This window comes from Eublepharis macularius, chromosome 19 (genome assembly GCF_028583425.1).
Source record: "Eublepharis macularius isolate TG4126 chromosome 19, MPM_Emac_v1.0, whole genome shotgun sequence".
NCBI classification, from domain to species: domain Eukaryota; kingdom Metazoa; phylum Chordata; class Lepidosauria; order Squamata; family Eublepharidae; genus Eublepharis; species Eublepharis macularius.
In genome coordinates this window covers 22,582,615-22,601,943 of record NC_072808.1, presented here as the reverse complement: position 1 = coordinate 22,601,943, position 19,329 = coordinate 22,582,615, and the positions used below count along the sequence as shown (strand labels likewise).

Below are 19,329 nucleotides of genomic sequence, written 5' to 3'. Positions count from 1 at the left end.
ATAATGCCATTGAGTCCACCCTTCAAAGCACCCACATTCTCCGGAGGGCACTGGTCTGAGATGCGTTATAATTCTCGGAGAACTCCTGGTCACACCTGGAGATTGGCAAACCTAGAGGAAAGAGGGAGTGTAGTCCGGGCTGGATGGCCTCCAAGGGTTTGGAATAAAAAAGCAGGTGGTAGACAGAAGATCAAATCCCACTTCTGCCACAAGCTCAGTAGGTGGCCTTGGGCAGGGCTTTTTTCTGGGAAAAGAGGTAGTGGAACTCAGCGGATTGCCAGCACGGGGCAACTCCTGGTGGGAGGTGGTGCCCCTGGTACCACGTGCGCATGTGCAAAGTGCGCACACGCTCCCAGGACTGCACAATGACATCACTTTGAGTCAGCTGGAACAAGCAGGGAGTTTTTAAAAGTTTAAATCTCCCTCTGAAAATGGTCACATAGCTAGTGGCCCCACCCCCTGAACTCCAGGCAGAGGGGAGTTTAGATCGCCCTCCGCGATCCCTCGGTCTGGAGATCGGGGCAGGGCCACCTGCCATGTGACCATTTTTAAGAGGAGCTGGAAATCCCACTGTGTTCCAGCTGAAAAAAAGCCCTGGCCTTGGGTAATCCACTCCTCTCAGCCCCAACTCCCCAGCTGTATTGTGGGGATAATGATAACGCTGACTTGTTCCCTGCTCTGGATGGGGCACTAATCTGTCTAGAAGAGCGGTATATAAGTGCTATTGTTATTGTTACTCATCTAAACAAACTGGCTCACGTAAAATTTCCTGATGGCCAGGAAGGCTTTATGACGTCATAGAATCTGAGGAGTGGTTTATCCCTGAGGATAGATTCTGAAGGCGTCCGTTATCCCCAACTGTCTCTCGACATGGAGGAGGTAGGACCCCTGGCTCAAGCTCCCCCAAGGACTGGGGTGAGGTGGGGGATGAGTCCAGGAGCCCCCTTTCCATTGGGCTCTGCCACTCCCACGGCCCACAGCCTCGTTCCTCCCCCCCCCCGTGTCCCCTTTCCTGCGGTGCTGATCCCAGCAGGCCCTTTGGGCAGGGAGGGCGAGCGACTGGCTCCCATGTTCCCTGCTCACTTTGGGGCAGCCGGGGAGTCAAGATGGGGCAGATCTGGCCCCATCCTGGCTCGAGCCACCACATCCTTTCTCAGCGTGCTCTCAGGACAAACTGTGGGGAGACCTCAGTTTAAGGAACATGGGAATGAATGTTTCCCCGATTCCCCCCCCCCCAAGAAAACCCTCAAGAATACAGGGAAGAGGCAGGTGTGTCTTCATAGTTTGCAGGCAGGAGAGGCGGGAAGGAAGAGCACAGCAAGGGGGCAGCTAGACCCCAGCTGAATCTGAGCTGGGAGCACGCAAAGCCACAGGAAAAAAGCCTCTGGGTTTGTGCAGAGTGCAGTGAAAAAGAAAACCATAGATCTTCACAGATCTTCATGGATCCTCCATTAGTTTTCTCAGTGTGCTCCCAGAACAAAATGTTGGGTCAGGTCCTGATTTGCAGACACCCTGGGGAATCTTTCCCCAATCTTCCCCCCACCCAAGAAAACCCTCAAGAATACAGGTAGGAGGCAGGCGCATCTTCAAAGGTTGGAGGCCCGAAAGAGGCAGATACATCTTCATGGGGGCGGGTAGAATGGCTAGAAACAAAAATAAAATCCATTCTGTGTGGTACTGAGGGACGGAGGCTCTTGAGGCCAATGAAGTGCTGCAGGTACGGTGGGTATTTGCCAGCTTGGCGCCCCGGCAAAGAGGCTTTAGCATGAACCCCAGTTACACCCCATGTTCCCCAATGCTGAAGGTTGCGCCGTGCGATTTTGAAAGTGATGCTCAGTCTCTGCTCTGACATCCACCAGGGAGGTGTTAAGAGACTGTCCGGGTGGCGAAGGCTGCGGAATTGGTTTTCCAAGAAGAGGAATTGGTTTGCCAAGAAGAGGAATTGGTTTGCCAAGAAGACGTCCAAAGTGTCTATAGGTATGTGGATGGGAAGACGCAAGGGCATTGCCTCCTGCCTGCGCTCGGAGCCCTTTGCTTCCTGGGGGGGGGGGGCGCGATTGACGCAGCTGGATCCCCATGCCCTTGACTCCAGATCCCAAGATCCCGAATGGCCCTTTTCGTTCCGTTTGGTTTTAAGAGCCTTTTCCATTTCCCCCCTTTTGTCTGCTGAATCAAAACCTTTCATATGATCTGTTTTTCATCACTAAAAAAGCACAAATGTTCACAACACAGTACAAATAGCGACTGTGGCAGTTTGAGAATCATTAACGCGTGATTTTATAAAGGGGAGAGAGAAGTAACTTTACCATTAATGGGGAAATTTAGTTATTAATCAATCTAAGCTAATATTAGTATTAAGAAGAATGTATTAAAAATAGATAGGTTAAACAGGGAGACGTAGATTGGATATATTAGTAAATTGGAGATATAGAAGAATTTGAATAGGGTTAGAATAAGTGACAGAATATATATAAGGTTTAGAAAAATTATAGTTAAGAGTAATTTAAATAATAAGATGGGCTAAGGGTTGGAAAGCTGTTGGAAGTCTATAAGGAGGGTGGGGAAGGGTGGGGGTTGATATAATTTAGGTAAGATGGGGAATTTGTGTAATATTTGATGTACTCACCAATAAAATTTAAAAAAACACACACACAGTACAAATAGTTGTGAATAACAGTTCACAACCATGAAAATAGGCAGTGATACCAAATTACGTTCTTTCTGCTTCTGTCAAAACTTGCTGCTCCTAACAGGCAAACAGCTTCCGGGCTTCCTCAGCTGCATTAACAACTAGCTAGCTGTTCCTTTCTCAGAATAGTATCCAGCGCTTAGAAGCTAATTTGGGGAAATACATAGAAAGGGGGCAATAAACCCAGGTAAACTCTGGAAGTGTCAGATCTGTAACTACATTGTTGCAGAGAAAAATGGAAATGAAATATGTATCATTTCTCTTAGTTTTTTTTTTTAAAAAAAGTTCTTCTTTTCTGCGTTCAGAACTGATTTCCATGTTACACTGTCCCCAGACCCCTCTGTATAAAACAGGCATGCCACTTCTGTGGGTGCGAAGCCATCAGTGGTTTCCACCCTCTCTATGTTGCTCCCATTCACTCTTGATATTCCTTTAATTCCTGAGCCAGGTGAAATTGGCTTTTGGAACCCACCGACACAAGATGTCGCAGCTGTCACACAACCTGAAATGGATTTAAAATGCAGTGTGAGGAACACACAGAGGACCAGTCCATCAATCTGTATTGACCTTGACGGCTCAGTTGGGTGTCGTGGTTAAGAGTGTGGGACTCTGATCTGGAGAGCCAGGTTTGATTTCCCACTCCTCCGCTTTAAACCAGCTGGGTGACCTTGGCTCAACCACAGCTCCTAGGAGCTCTCTCAGCCCCACCCTCCTCACAGGGTGTTTTGTTGTGGGGATAATAACGACATGCTTTGTAAACTGCTCTGAGTGGGTGTTAAGTTGTCCTGAAGGTCAGTAAATAAATTGAATGTTATTATAATACTATTATTGGTGGGCCCTCCAAGCTCAGATGTAACACATCTCCAAGCACCGGTTGCAAGGGGCAGTGCACACCTTGCTTGAGGATTTTCCAAAGGTGTCCAAACGGGATGGTGGACTAGATGGTGCCACTTTGGTGTGATCCAGCATCTCTCTTCTTTTGAGTCCCAGCCCACTGGGACTCCCCCCCCACCCCAAGCGTGTGGGGAGAGGCAGAATGTTCTTCTTTCCAGCCCAGAGTGCTACAAGCCTGGCTCAGGGCTCACCCGCCCCGATTCCCATCTCTGCTGCACCGCTGAGCTGCTGATGGAAGGAAGGAATCTTGCCTCATGTCATCAGCCCAACCTGGCCCCTCTCCCACCCGACTGAATTTTCCCCAGTGCGTAATGATGCTTTCCCCTTTGCAACAGAGACGGCGGTCCAAGCTCCTTCACGGCATTTTCCGCTTAGCGTTCAATCCAAACGGAGCCCCTGCGGTGACTCCCCATTGCATGTCTGGAAACTTGCCCCCCCCCGCCTTGTGAGACCTCAGATTCTGCTCCTGAAAAACTTCTGAAACAGAAACATTGGTTCATTTCTGCTCACGCCTTTGCCTGGGATCAGATTGCTTTCACAGCCTCGTTCTTTGTTGACATAAGGGATAGAATCCGTTTTTTGAAAATGCCACAAGCTGGTATGTTCAGATAAGTAAACAAAGATACCAAGCTACTCACATCCACCCGGGCCTGCAAATTTCTCTCTTGCTGGCCTGCCTTACCAAACAGCCTCTTGATTCGTGCCAGAGGTCCCCATGGCACCCACCAACACCTTTCCTGGTGCCCATCCAGTGTTTTTAGCAAGCGGGTGGGTTTTTTGGCTAGCTGGGCTTCTGATTGGCCATGAGAGAGATGACTGGCTGTGCAGACGTTCTTAAAAACTTCTTTGATGGCAGCTGCCAACGCAGCATAAGGATCTTTACTGTGTTAACGAATGTGAGCTGTGGGTTTGCAAGGAAATACGTTTAATCAATATGTTCACTTTCAAAGGCTTCCTCTCAAGCAGAGTTTCTGTCCCCCGCCCCCTGTCAGAGGATGCTTGGGGACCCCTGCTTTATACCCTCCTCTTCTCCACAAGGGGAACCCTGGCCGTCCCCTTCTCCGTTTTATTTGTGCAACAACCACCCTTTGCGGTAGACCAGAACCAGACAGAATGTCACCCTGTGTGCTTCCGTAGCAGAGCGGGGATTTGAACCTGGGGCTCCCGGCTCCTCCTCTGACACCTCTTCTGGGAAAAGCAGGCCTAGGCTGCCTCCCAGTGGCCGTTAGAAGGGGGCCCCAGTAGCAGAGGGAACCATGAGAAGCAGAGCGGTGCGGTGTGAGTGAAGGCTAAATGCAAGCCGAAGAGACCCTGGTTCCGGAAATCCACATTCCACCCCCCACCCACCCCCCGCAGATAAAGACCCCCAAGCGGTAAGCTCTACCTGAAGTTTTCCTCAGCAGATCTCATAGAAATGACTGGGAGGGAGCTCCGCTCGGAGGCTTTGTGAGGTTTTGGACAGGAGAACTTCATGATGGTGGCGGGACAAGTTAGGGTTCAACCGTATCAGGGACGTAGCCAGGCAAGAGAAATGTTTGGCTTACTGCCAATGAAGCACCGTGTTCTCCTAGGTTCCATGAACGCCCTCCAGCGCTCTGGGGCCTGCAGCACCCCTCCTCCTCCGCCCAGCAGACATTTTCTGTCAACTCCCCTGCTCTACCTTTCTTCAGGCTGTCCCTCTTACAGGCAAGGATCACTGCTGGTGGACTGTGTTGATACCGGGCCTCTCACTCTGCCCCTTCCGCCTACACCCAGGGCAGGCCCAGCTAGATTTGATCTTAGCCGAAAGGCTGAGAAGTCCTTTTAAAAATCTGTGTGTCCATAAAGAGGTGCACTAGCATCTAGCCGTATATAGCTGTGGCATGTCCACCACCTGCAAGAGGAAAAAGGCCCACCTTTTCCATTTTACCAAAGCTTCCTTGCCTAGCCGTGTGAAGATGGTTCTTATCGGTAGCCAGAGGACTAGTTCTCTACAAGCGTGTTTGAATCCATGAGTCCTCTGGCTGACAGCTGATTGACACTTTTCACTATAGAAATGTATGGACTTTGGGTGTTGTCTTGACTATCTGGGAAGAAGGAGCCAATTTCTTGCAAATCTATTTGGAGTTCTCGTAGAATAGCAAATAGGAGGGGAAGCTATCTGCAAAGCGGTGTGGAAATGACTCTCAGCCCCTGCTCAAACTACACTCCCCAGGACTTTGTGAAGAGGGTCAGGCCTGTTCAACTGAGAGTGCAGTTACAACATCGGCATGTCCACTGCCCCTCCCGTGGAGATGCAGGCACTGTGGCCTTCCAGTAGGCAGCTGAGCCAAAAGGGCATGATTCCCATTTGACTTGAATACTGACAGCTTCATCCGCTTGTGCGGCCTACGGATAGAGGAGATCACTTTCACCTTTGAAGTCCACTGGCTTTGAATCCTTTCTCTCTCTTGGTTTGCTAGAATCCTCTCAACCAGTTCCTTAAAGGGTTTCTTGTTCCTGCGAGGGGCCTGCCCATGCACTGAGATCGGCCTCCGAGTCTTTCCAGAGCAGGGACTCCATGGTTGTAGCACCACCATTGCCTGGTGTTTGGTTCAGTTGCTGATTTCCTTATCTGAGATCCAAGCTCCAATCCCCATAAAAAAGTCCAAGAGATACAGTCACCAATCTGACGGTTCTGCAAATATGCAGGAAAGAGGGTAACCCCCTCACCAAGTATCAAAAGTGATGTCTGTGGATGAATGTGTGTGTCTGTGTGTTGTCAAGACGCACAGCAAGAGCTTTCGAGGCAAGTGTTAGGCAGAGGTGGTTTGCCCTTGCCTTCCCCTGCAGAGTCTTCCTTGGTGGCTGCCCGCTGTGGAGGAGTGGAAAACGGACATCCTCAGCTCAGCTGCCATACTGGTTCACTGTAGCAACCCAGAATGGGGCCAGGAAGATGAGGAGGAGGAGCCAGGAGGAAGAGCCAGTCAGTAAAAAGGGAAAGAGAGGGGAGCCACTCTCTGGAGAAGAAAGGAGAAAAGTGGAGCCAGTCGTGGGGGCAGAAGCATCTCAGGGACAGGGCTGATTGGGGAAAGAGATTTCCCTTTCTTCTCTAATGTCTTCAGAGGTCCGCTCTCAGGGCTCCTAAATAGGAGGAAGGGATTCCGTTTCCAAGAAGTATATGCAAGAGCCCCAGTGAGCAGCCACTTGAGGAAGGAAGCCTCCGCCCCCGCCCCCCCCAGACAAGCGATTCTCACCTCTTTCCCTTTGCATCTTCCTCCAAGGCTCAATAAAGATGTCCAGGCTCTCAGCCCCCAAAGGCCTGACCCTTCTTCTCCCTACAGTTATTGTGTTCTTCTTGTCACCCGCAGCCATCCAGCAACCAGATGTGGGCGCCCTGGAAAACCAGGCCGTAGAGGACGCCTGCAGGGATGCAGGTAATGGTCTGCCCTCAGGGCACGTCCCTCATTTTTCCAGGTCTGGGAGGTATTTTTGGCATTCCACAACCATACGCGATGACCTTCCCTCACCTCTCACCTTTTGTCTTCCACAGGCAGCCCAAAGGTGGAGCAGAATGGTGTCCTCCTGGATCCAGCAGATTATCCAGGGCACTGCGCTTTCCTCGGCAGCCTTCTTGCAGTGCCCAACAACTGGATGGAAATAACAGCTGATTTCCTGAGCGACGCTTTCAGGAAGGTTTTAGCAGAAATGCAGTGCCTGGACAGTTACGTGTCCCTGGCCATTGAGGACTACCTGATCCATTACCTAAGCCGGCACCGGGGAGAGCTCCGCGGTGCAGGTTCTTTCCCAAATGCTGCCGTTTTCCTGGCCTGCAGCATCACCAAAAAGGTCATCACAAAACTATGCCACGCCTCCGAAAGGATCGATTCTGACTCCCTCCCCGAGCGGGACAGCAGAGGAGTCGAAATAATGCACGAGGACTCCCCAAACCAAGAAACCCGCATTTATGATGTCTTCAGAGCGTGGGGCCCCGTGGCCTATGAAGGAGCATTGGTGACAGCCTCTGAAGTGGTGGAGGTCATAGAGGAAGTGCTCGAGGAGTTTTCAGCTTTCCTCGAGCACAGGATACCTGTCAGCTCAGACCTGTCTTTCGGGGACTGTAGGCGGAACCAGCCAGAGCCACGCAGGTCCCCTCCCCACTACTCACGGCGTCCGTTCCCCTTCCAGGAGGTCAGGGTGCCCATCTACACTCTTGAGGCCCACGCGGAAAAAGTGGCCATCGCACTCCTGCAAATGATGAAGCGGTCATTCGACCAGATGATGACATCTGCTGCCATCCGGCAAAGCCTATTCTTTGAAAGCCAACTGATAGATCTGATCCTAGCAAACTTCCGACCCTTCGAAGACCTTTGGGACATGCTGCGGCAGATACAGCCAAGCCCTCCTTCTGCTGCAGGTGAGTAGCTCATGCTGGCCCCGGCCCCACTAGCAAGAGAGGTCTGAGATTTTGACAAATGTCAAGTATTTCCTGATGTGTCAAGTGTCAGGGGGAGAGGGGGAGGAGGGAGTGAGGCAGGGAGCGGGGAGCGAGTGGCCAATCCGTGCAAGAGCTCTTCTTGGCCCTTTCCAAATGGCTTACCTGAAGCCGCTCCATGCCGCAATGTTGTGGATCGTGCCGGGGGAAACGCGGTATTTTGCCTTTTCCCCGGCACGATCCACAACATTGCGGCGTGGAGCGGCTTCAGGTAAGCCATCTGGAAACGGCGCTTGTCTGCCTGGCTTCTGTGAATTACCCTGATTCAGCTGGGCTCTGTTTCAACAGTGTCCCTTGCTCCAGTTTGGTTTGGGTGGAATTCCCTGTTTTGACATGTTTCTCAGGTTTGATGTTGGTCCCCTTGATTCACTTCGGTACTGGCAGCGGGGGGGGGGGGGGATGGGATTCCGCTCCCTTGCTTCAGTTTGGTTCTGTTGGGCTTTCTCTGGGTTCAGCTGGCATTTGGGAGCGTGCCTGTGGCCGGCCAGAGCCTGCCTTGTTTCTGTCTGAGAGCCTCCTTGGAAATGTCCCCCGTATAGCAGACATCGGAGAGTGGCAGGGGACACCTCCCGGGGAAGATGGGCCAAGGGCGTTCAGTGCGCAGGGGAGTGAAGACGCGGCAGCAGCAGGAGAAGCATCACCCAGTGAGCCAGCTCCTCCCCTCGGGGACGTGGATGGACGTGCTGCTCCCACGGTGAGACTCATCCCCTTGGAGCTCCCTGCTCCTCAGGGAAGCGGGGAGGGAGGGACTGGGACAGCCAAAGGAGCTCACTCGCCAAGCCTCCCCACCCCAGACCAGTCCCAGAAGTTGGGAGTCCAGTGGAAGGGCCACGGCCAGACTGTCTACTGGCAGCAGCCTCTGTTGCAGTCCAGAGAAGCGCTCTCTTTTTTCGGAGTGGGGGATGGACATGGCAGCCAGCCACCATCCCTTCCGGGAAATGGCCCTAGCCCTTTCCTGGCAAATGTGGAGAGTTCCAGGGGATGCCCCAGCAGGGATCATCCCTGTGCCCTTGGGCTCTGCACTGGGGAATGCTGAATGCTAAACACTGAGCAGACGAGATGGCACTCCAGGGACCTGGCTGTGCGGAGACAGAAAGCAGCTGCCTGGGTCATCCGTAGCTGCAGCGCAGAGACAGTTTGGTGTCACGGTTAAGAGCGGCAGGACTCTAATCTAGAGAACCAAGTTTGATCCCCCACTCCTCCACTTGAAGCCAGTTGGGTGACCTTGGGTCGATCACAGCTCTCTCGGAGCTCTCTCAGCCCCACCCACCTCACAGGGAGGTTGTCAAGATTGTCCAGAGGATAACAACAACACCCTTTGGAAACCGCCCTGAGTGGCGTCAAGTTGTCCTGAAGGGCGGTCTATAAGTCGAATGTTGTTGTCCTTTCTTTCACAGCCTCTGGAGGAAATTCTTCTCTACTCTACCCCCAGCGTCAGTCTCGACGAGACATCTTCAGTTATCAGCATGTCACCTACTCTTGACTCCGAAGATGGTAATTTCTCTTTCTCTCTCTCTGTTCTTGCCTTGCCTTCCCCGCGGGGGGGGGGGGGCTCAGGGATTCGAGCCTGGGGCCATTTCCACATGGCTTACCTGAACCCAGAACGCTGCACAAGTTTTGCACGATGTTGCACAATGTTGCGCGAAACTCACACAAGAAAACGCAATCTTCCGCATTTTTTTCTGCATGTTGCACAGCGTCCTGGGTTCAGGTAAGTTGTGCGGAAACAGCCCTGGGTCTCCCATTTCTTGTTCTGACACTTTAAGCACTACACTGTAGTGTCTGCTTTTGGGTGAAGGCCAAGCTGCACAGCCCTGGGCTGCTGCCGGGAGAGCCAGGAAGGGGTGCGCCTGGTGTCGGGGGGGGGGGGAACGGGTGGTCACCACCTCCTGCCTGCCGTTTCAAGCGCTGCTTACAGCCACTCAAACCCCTAGCAGGCCTCCTGGGCGGATGGCTTACCCCATTTGTTTGAGACTTGCCAGTCTCCGGGTTCTTTCAACCTGGGGGATTCTGCACACAGTTGGTCAGACACTCAAAGACACGAGGCTTAGATATAAATGATGTTTATTAGTTAAGAAGAGTGTATGCAGGTAGCAGGAACCGCGCTATTAAGGCACAAGCAAAGGGCATTAAAACAACAAATAACTTGCCTATTCTTTACTATGGCTAACTGACTGAAAACATAAGCTGGCTAGCTTGCATTTCTCTGAAGAGGCTTGAGGATCACACTCACAAACATAGTCCATAAACCATGCCAGGCAGGTCTGGTCATCTCAGGCCTGGCATGGAGCAAAGTCTCTCACATGCTGATGGAAAAGGATAGCATGGAATAATCCAACGAAGTCTCAGTGCGAGTGTGTAGCGTGGTTGTGAGAGCTGAGAGGAGCCATCTTTTCTATGACTGTCAGCCAATCAGAGGTACTGTCAGTCAGGAATACAGGGTACTCTGATTTATTCTCCCACCCCTTGCAGCGAGAAATCCAAGGTCTCTTGAGTCAGAGGTTCTTTATCGAGAGCTTATATATTCAGAAAGTACAAGTGTCCATAGGCTATCCAAAGGCCAAAGCAGGCTTCTGGCTGTACATAGATCTCTTGTTGAGAATGACGTATTAAGGGCTTGCTACAGTATATCAAACCCTCTAAACCACCCCCCACCACCCTCGGTGTCTACCCAGCTGGTACAGAAGGTGGGAAAGTGAAAGGAGCTGTCCCAAGGCCGCTGTGGTGAGCCATCTCACATAAGGCTGTCTTGGGAACACACACAATACACACACAAAAACATTACTGGAAAAATACAGCAAGCAAGCAATATGGAAGGATTGTGGGCACTGGGCAACAGACCTGACAGGTACACTTGCAATCGGCGTTACTAGCCTGAGAATGGAGAAGGAGTACTCTAACCACTACACTACACTGGGATTTGGTTGCCAGGCCCATGTTGGGAAATTCCTGGAGATTCGGGGGGGGGGTGGAGCCAGGGGAGGAAAGGGAACTAAGCTGGGTATAATGCCCTAGAATCCACCTTTCTCCAGGGGAACTGATCTCTGTCACTAGTTGTAATTCTGGGAGATCTCCAGCCACCACCTGGAGATTGGCTGCCCTAGCAGTAGTTCTTCCCCTTCCCACACACAAAGGAGTTTTCATGGGGGGTGGGGGGAACCTGAGGTCCAAATGCTTGCATGCATCTACGAAGTGCCATGCACAATCTCCCCCATTTCTTTCAAACCCAAATTTCAACCCACCCGAGATATTCTGCTATCCCATACCCTATTGCACTGTTTATTGAATATCCCAGCAGTAGATCATATTGATTTACATTATATGATCCCCTTTGAGTCTCATCTGAGAAAGGATGAGTATAAATAACATAAATGAAATAAATGAAATTCTGGAGAAAAGGGCAGATGGTCCTAAGGTATCTAAAAACGTACAAAATGTGCAATGTGCAAAGTTGTTCCCTATGGAAGCTACATTTTCCTCTGGAAAAATTGGATTCTTGTTTACACTCAGAATACCTGCTGGAGAAATTCTGAGACTAGCTAGAACACGAAGATATAATTGTCGATGAGCAAGCAGGGTTCAGAGCTGGCAGGTCAATGGTAGACTATTTGCCTGACATATGCTTATGCTAAAATAAAATTGGTTAGTCTTAAAGGTGCTACTGGACTCTTTTTGATATTGCCTGACAGTGCAACACCTTATAGAGAAATGCGCCACGGGAGGCCAAACGTCGCCTGATGTGGCATTTATTGACCTCAAAGCAGCTGTTGACACAGTCTCTAGAATTAGACTTTGGGGGAAACCCAAACAACACATAGCGGCTTTGTTGCCGATGTAGGAGAAAAACCAGCAAACAGGATACTGAAATTCTATCACAAGGGCGACGTTAAGTACCGGCCACACTCCGAATGTTTAAAGCCAAATCACGGGCTCAGTTATTATACGGATCATTTTTGGGGCCGCCATCCTCTTCTTTCGCTCCCCTCGAGAGAGGGCAGTCCAAATTCCTCAGAGCTCTCTTACTACAAGTGCCCAGATGTGTGCCAAACTCGTGGGTCAGACTGGAAACAGGAATGTTACAGGTAGAGGCCAGAATCTGTATCCTTTCCATTTTCCAATGGCTGATAGGAGGTGTAAACCCCCAAGGTCTGTTGCCTCTAATACTCCAAGACACAATCCAGTTGGCAAAAGGAGACGTTGAAATGGCTAGAAAAACTGGGTCTTTACCCCCCAAAGTTTGTTAGGCATTGAGACAGACTGGGCAGAATCACTCATTAAGCAGAGAGGGACAGATATTGAAAGACACACAGATTTATTCCTATCACCAGATTTTATTTCCTCGGGAAATGCCATATATTGCCACCCCTGCAGCTGACTTCTATTTTTATGAATCCAGTAATTCCAGAAGGGCATCTTCTCTAGCTAGAAGCTTGACTCTGCCCCCTGCAGTTCTAGAAGGAAAGTTTAAAGCAGTCCCTTCTTCTCCGGGGCTTTGCTCCTGCCCCCGAGGAGAAATTGAGTCAATGGAACATATTTTCTTCAACGGTCCAAATCACAGAAAAATTAGGGGCGCAACCATCAGTCTATTAGTAGAAAGGTTCCCTGGTAGTTTGAATAAAATCATACTTGGCTATCTTCTGTCGGATCGGAATCACCAGACAACATGACAAGTAGCGAGATTCTGTGCCCAGGTTTATAAGCATCGTAAATTACATATGGCGGTCTGAATGTATTTTAACTTTTTAAACAACTAATTTATGGTATGGTTTTATTTCCTACTTTTCTATTTACTCATGGTTCTCCTTTCGTACTCAATCCTAATTGTTTTTAAATTGATTTATGTAGATTGTCTTCCTTGTGCTGGTTGCAGTCCGGAACAACAAACCTGAACCAGGGAGTCAGAATCGTTCCTTTGGGAGGCATGGCATCTTTTAGAAACTAGCTTTTTGGTGATGCTGCCAGGCAGAGTGGAAAGAAGTGACACTAACTAGTCCTGGCAGCCTAGGAAATGTGGCGGGTCAGCTGCAAGCCTGCCATCATCCAGAAACCATGGCTCAGAGGGCTGATGATGGCCCTGGACCGGTAGAAACAAAGATGGCAAACCCCTGTGGATGCAGCCATGACCCCGATGCCAACAACTTCCTGCCCACACAGCACACAGGCAGGGAGCCAAGGCCACCAGCTTCCTCCCGGGGGACTGATGGGGCTAACAGCAAGACGAGGGCTTGATCCGAGAGCGGATCTCCTAGCAATGCCGGAAAGGCTAGAGAGAGAAGAGGAGGAGGAAGAGGAGGGGGATTGACGTGCCAGCCCAAGCCTCTCCCCACCAAGGCCGCTTCCTCGTCATCCCCTCTCCAATAGCTGACTTCATCAACCGAGACAAAGATAGCTAAACCTGGTTGTTGTGCAGCTGCATATCCCCGTACACCTGTCCTTCAGGAAAGCATCCGCCAAGTCAGGAAGGGGCTGAGTAACATCATTGTTGGGCAAAGTAAGAACAGGAATCTCAGTCACGGGCAAATTCCTGCCTTCCACTCCCCTAGCCCGTTCATGGATAGCGGCCAGATCTGCGCACATGTGACAAGGAAGGCCACGCCAGCCTGGCTCTTCTTCCCAGGCTGCTGGGACCCATCGTAGAGCTTTGTTATAAGAACTTGTATCTGCCAGAATAACTGAGGCGTGCTTTTCATACTGGCCACTCTGCGGTGGTCAAAGCAAGGCGAGGTGTGATCACTCATTCAATGGTTGGATCGTTTCTCAAGTTCAAAAACAGGCACACCTTTTCCATGGAGCCCTGGAGCTGTTCTCTTCAGAAGAAATAGGGCCACTTTGGATCATCAAAAAAAGTGACAGGTGCCCTGCCCCCATTTAGGGCCTAAGGTAGGTAGGCAGGTTTCTTGTTTGTGGCCAAAGGCCCTTACAATCCATACACATTTAGGGTGTTTAAAGCCTATGACCCACCCCTAGCCCCTGGAAGCACTACCCCACATAACACGAACTGACCTCTGCAACACAGCTCCCTTCCCACTGCACCATGGTTCTGCACCATGGCTCCCTTCCCTCTGCACCATGGTTCTGCACCACGGCTCCCTTCCCGCTGCACCATGGTTCTGCACCACGGATCCCTTCCCTTTACACCATGGCTCCCTTCCCGCTGCACCACGGTTCTGCACCTTGGTTCCCTTCCCACTGCACCATGGTTCTGCACCATGGCTCCCTTCCCACTGCACCATGGTTCTTCACCACAGCTCCCTTCTTACCGGACCAGGGCTCCCTTCGCTCTGCACCATGGTTCTGCACCACGGCTCCCTTCTTACCGGACCAGGGCTCCCTTCCCTCTGCACCATGGTTCTGCACCAAGGCTTCCTTCCTGCTACCCCACGGCTCCCTACCACGGCTCCCCTCTGCAAAACGGCTCCCTTCCCATTTCTCCAAAATCGGCTTCACTCGCTCAGGAAGTGGAGAAATGCAGACTAGAAAGGGTATCCAAAAACAGCCAGAAGAGGATTTGTTGTATGAGGAAGACGGCAGGGGTACCTGGGCCTCTGAAACAAAAAGTGGTGCAGGGCATACACTCTCTGAACCCAACAGTGAGCACTAAGAACAGGGGAAAGGGGAAACAGAGAACAGCGTATCGAGCTGCTATTTCCTCCTTCCTCAAGTGGCTGCTCACTGGGGCTCTTTCATATACGTCTTGGAAACTGAATCCCTTCCTCCTGTTTAGGAGACCCAAGAGGGGACTGGTTGTGGATGGTCACGGGTGCCATTTAGCTCTCCTCGGTGCCTGCTCAGGTAGTGGGCCAAGTAGTCTTGAATGGCCAGGGACGTGTAACTACCTAGATAGTCCATTTCAGTTAAAACTTTCCGGAAAGCGTCTTCCAGGAAATCGGCTGTGATCTCAGTCCAGCTGTTGGGCACTGCGAATAGGCCCCTCAGGAAAGAGCAGTGCCCTGTGTAGTCCGCTGGATCCAGGACTACAACGTTTTGTTTCAACTTCGGGCTGCCTAAGGAAGACAAAAAGAACACAACGGGGTGAGAGGTGAGGGAAGGTAATCGAGTGTGGTTGTGGAGTGCCAAAAATGCCTCCCAGACCCGGAAAAATGAGGGACGTGCCTTGATGGCAGACCATTACCTGCATCCCTGCTGGTGTCCTCCACGGCCTGGTTGTCCAGGGCGCTCCCATTTGGTTGCTGGATGGCTGCGGGTGACAAGAAGAACACAATAACTGTAAGGCGAAGAAGGTTCAGGCCTTTGGGGGCTGAGAGCCTGGACAGCTTTATTGAGCCCTGGAAGAAGATGCAAAGGGAAAGAGATGAGAATCACTCATTTGGGGGAGGAGCCCTCCTTCCTCAAGTGGCTGCTCACTGGGGCTCTTTCATATACGTCTTGGAAACTGAGTCCCTTCCTCCTGTTTAGGAGACCCAAGAGGGGACTGGTTGTGGATGGACTGGTTGTGGGGACTGGTTGTGGATGGTCGCGGGTGCCATTTAGCTCTCCCCGGTGCCTGCTCAGGTAGTGGGCCAAGTAGTCTTGAATGGCCAGGGACGTGCAACTACCTAGATAGTCCATTTCAGTTAAAACTTTCCGGAAAGCGTCTTCCAGGAAATCGGCTGTGATCTCAGTCCAGCTGTTGGGCACTGCAAATAGGCCCCTCAGGAAAGAGCAGTGCCCTGTGTAGTCCGCTGGATCCAGGACTACAACGTTTTGTTTCAACTTCGGGCTGCCTAAGGAAGACAAAAAGAACACAACGGGGTGAGAGGTGAGGGAAGGTAATCGAGTGTGGTTGTGGAGTGCCAAAAATGCCTCCCAGACCCGGAAAAATGAGGGACGTGCCTTGATGGCAGACCATTACCTGCATCCCTGCTGGTGTCCTCCACGGCCTGGTTGTCCAGGGCGCTCCCATTTGGTTGCTGGATGGCTGCGGGTGACAAGAAGAACACAATAACTGTAGGGAGAAGAAGGTTCAGGCCTTTGGGGGCTGAGAGCCTGGACAGCTTTCCTGAGCCTCAGAGGAAGATGCAAAGGGAAAGAGATGAGAATCACTCGTTTGGGGTAACACATAAAGTAAAATATTTAGGAATAGAACTTACTGCTAAAAATATTGATTTATTCAAAAACAATTATGAAAAGCTATGGCAACAAATAGACAGAATGGAAATAAGTTGAATTTGTTGTGGCTGGGAAGAATAGCAGTAATTAAAATGAATGTACTTCCACGGATTATGTTTTTACTGCAAACAATACCAATAATAAGAGATAATAAGCAATTTGACAAGTGGCAAAGGAAGATATCGGAGTTTGTATGGGCAAGGAAGAAGCCCCGAGTGAAGATGAAAGTTCTATGTGATGCCAAAGAAAGAGGGGGACTACAGTTACCAAATATAAGACTATACCATGAAGCAACATGTCTGGTGTGGCTCAGGGAATAGATGTTGTTAGAAAATCCTAAACTCTTAACACTTGAAGGATATAGGAAACTCTTTGGTTGGCATGCGTACTTATGGTATGATAAAATCAAAGCGGACTCTATGTTTCTGCATCATTATATTAGACGAAGCCTCTACACGGTCTGGCAAAATTATAAAAAATATTTAGACGAAGGTATCCTGACGTGGGTGGTGCCATTGGAAGTTATTGACCCGAGAACAATTTACAACAGAGAGGAATGTTTGCCATATAAGGAGGTGTTGAAAATGGAGCAAAATATGATTAAGCTTAAAACAGGAGACGAACTATCCTCCCACTATGGATGGTTCCAATACAGACAGATTAAAGGCTTATATGACATGGATCGTTCAAAATCGGGGTTTAAGTGGAAAAATTCTGAATTGGAAGAAAGTATACTACAAGAAGGCAAGAAAATGATTTCTAAAGTTTACAAGATTTTGTTAAAATGGTATACAGAAGATGAAACTGTTCAAGTCCAGATGGTGAAATGGGCCATAAATTGCAATAGAGACATAACAATGGAGGCATGGGAACACTTGTGGAAAAATACATTGAAGATATCGACTTGTACCAATATCAAAGAAAATGTCTACAAGATGATATATAGATGGTACCTAACGCCGAAGAAAATAGCATATGGGAACAACAAAATGTCAGATGTGTTGGAAATGTAAAAACCATGAAGGTTCATTATATCATATGTGGTGGACCTGTGAGGTAGCAAAGCAGTTCTGGGGAGATATTATAGAAGCTTTGACTGAAATTTTACAAATCCCAATAAATAAGAACCCAGAACTGCTGTTGTTAAACCTGAAATTAGAGGAGATTCCCAGGCAACAAAGAACTTTATTATTCTATATGACAACAGCGGCAAGAATTTTATATGCTCAGAAATGGAAGACGCAAGAAGTACCATCTATTGAAAATTGGATACAAAAATTGCTGTACATGGCAGAAATGGACAAAATGACGAGAAAGCTGAGAGAACAGAATCCAGAAGAATTTTTTAATGACTGGGGGAAATTAAAACAGTATTTGGAAAAGAAGTGGGACGTAAAGGGAGAATTATGGTTGTTAGATAACTATTAAGCTTACAGAAAGGAAGAGATACTGATCTTTACAAGAGAAGAGAGGAGATAAGTTAGAAATATAATGTAATTGATAGTTTGATGTTAGGTTTTGCTTTATTTAATATATATTATCTATCTTAGTAGAGTATTAAGACAGTTAAGAATAGAAAAGCAGATATAAGTAGTAGATTTAGACAGCGGGTTGGAAAACTGTTGGAAGTCTTAGATTAAGGGGGGAGGGGAAAGGGTGGGAGAATATGGAAATGAGGGTTTCAATTGAAAATCTGTAATATTAATTTTTACTCACCCAATACAAATTTCTTTAAAAAAAAATCACTCGTTTGGGGGAGGAGCCCTCCTTCCTCAAGTGGCTGCTCACTGGGGCTCTTTCATATACGTCTTGGTAACTGAATCCCTTCCTCCTATTTAGGAGACCCCAGAGGGGACTGGTTGTAGACGGCAGTGAGTGCCATTTAGCTCTCCCAAGGGCCTGCTTACGTAGTGGGCCAAGTACTCTTCAATGGCCAGGGACATATAACTATGTAGACAGTGCATTTCAATTACAACCTTCCCGAAAGCATCTTCCAGGAAATCTGCTGTGATCTCAGTCCAGCTGTTGGGCACTGCACATAGTCAGGAAGGAGCAGTGCCCTGTGTAGTCCACTGGATCCAGGACTACAACTTTTCTTTGAACTTCGGGCTGCCTATGGAGGACAAAAAGAACACAATGGGGTGAGAGGTGAGGGAAGTGCCAAAATGCCTCCCAGACCTGGAAAAATTAGGGACAGGCCCTGAAGACAGACCATTACCTGCATCTCTGTTGGTCTGCTCCACTGAAATATTTGACATTTGTCAAAATCTCAGACCTCTCTTGCTAGTGTGGCCGGGGCCAGCCTGAGCTACTCACCTGCAGCAGAAGGAGGGCTTGGCTCTATCTCCCGTAGCATGTCCCAAAGGTCTTGAAACGGTCTGAAATTCGCTAAAGTCAGATCAATCAGGTGGCTTTCGAAAAACAGGCTTTGGTGAACGGCAGCAGATCTCATCATCTGATCAAAAGACCGTTTCATCATCTGGAGCATTGCGGTGGCCACTTTCTCTGCATGGGCCTCCAGAGTGTCGATGGGCACCCTGACCTCTTGGAACGGAAACGGAAGCCGCGAGAAGTGGGGAGGCGACCTGTGTGGCTCTGGGGGGTTCCTCCTGCAGTCCCCAAAAGACAAGTCTGAGCTCAAGGGAATCCTGTGCTCCAGAGCAAGCTGCAAAGTCTTCGAGCACTTCTTCCACAACCTCCACACTTTCAGAGGCCGTCACCAGTGCTCCTCGAAAGGCCACTGGGCCCCACGCTCGGAAGGCATCATCAGTGCGGGGGCTGTGGTTCTGGGGGATGTCCGTCACCCAGGTTTCTTGGTTTGGGGACTCTGGGAACCTGCATCTCTGTTCGTCTCCTCCACGGCCTGGTTGTCCAGGGCGCTCCCATTTGGTTGCTGGATTGCTTGGCTCTATCTCCCATAGCATGTCCCAAAGGTCTTGAAACTGTCTGAAATTTGCTCTGGGACTCTGGGAACCTGCATCTCGGTTCGTCTCCTCCACAGCCTGGTTGTCCAGGGCGCTCCCATTTGGTTGCTGGACGGCTGTGGGTGACGAGAAGAACACAATAACTGTAGGGCGAAGAAGGGTCAGGCCTTCGGGGGCTGAGAGTCTGGACAGCTTTCTTGAGCCTCGGAGGAAGATGCAAAGGGAAAGAGGTGAGGATCACTCGTTTAGGGGAGGAGGCT

At 49.8% G+C, this 19,329-nt stretch overlaps 2 protein-coding genes across 2 annotated transcripts in view; one reads left to right on the top strand and one right to left on the bottom strand.

Annotated features, from left to right (window-relative positions):
• Positions 1–870: 870 nt before the first annotated feature.
• Positions 871–13,999, top strand: LOC129346541 (uncharacterized). Its single transcript, XM_055003882.1, has 8 exons — positions 871–879; positions 3,919–3,984; positions 6,395–6,527; positions 6,886–6,978; positions 7,095–7,958; positions 8,576–8,730; positions 9,434–9,530; positions 12,882–13,999. Exons 1-8 carry the CDS (start codon positions 871–873, stop codon positions 12,923–12,925), a joined length of 1,461 nt encoding a protein of 486 aa, XP_054859857.1. The 3' UTR covers positions 12,926–13,999.
• The window catches only part of LOC129346539 (uncharacterized), a 15,833-nt gene continuing 9,594 nt past the window's right edge, over positions 13,091–19,329 (bottom strand). The window contains exons 2-6 of the mRNA XM_055003881.1: positions 15,889–15,954; positions 15,593–15,760; positions 15,169–15,234; positions 14,795–15,040; positions 13,091–13,299 (exon numbers count right to left, since the gene is read on the bottom strand). Coding sequence (XP_054859856.1) covers positions 13,091–13,299; positions 14,795–15,040; positions 15,169–15,234; positions 15,593–15,760; positions 15,889–15,954 — 755 coding nt within the window. The remainder of the gene's footprint in view (positions 13,300–14,794; positions 15,041–15,168; positions 15,235–15,592; positions 15,761–15,888; positions 15,955–19,329) is intronic.

Coding starts and splice junctions, on each gene's coding strand:
- LOC129346541 (XM_055003882.1), top strand. Junction 6,979..7,094: donor GGACGCCTGCAGGGATGCAG/GTAATGGTCTGC, acceptor TGTCTTCCACAG/GCAGCCCAAAGGTGGAGCAG. Junction 9,531..12,881: donor TACTCTTGACTCCGAAGATG/GTAATTTCTCTT, acceptor TGATTTATGTAG/ATTGTCTTCCTTGTGCTGGT.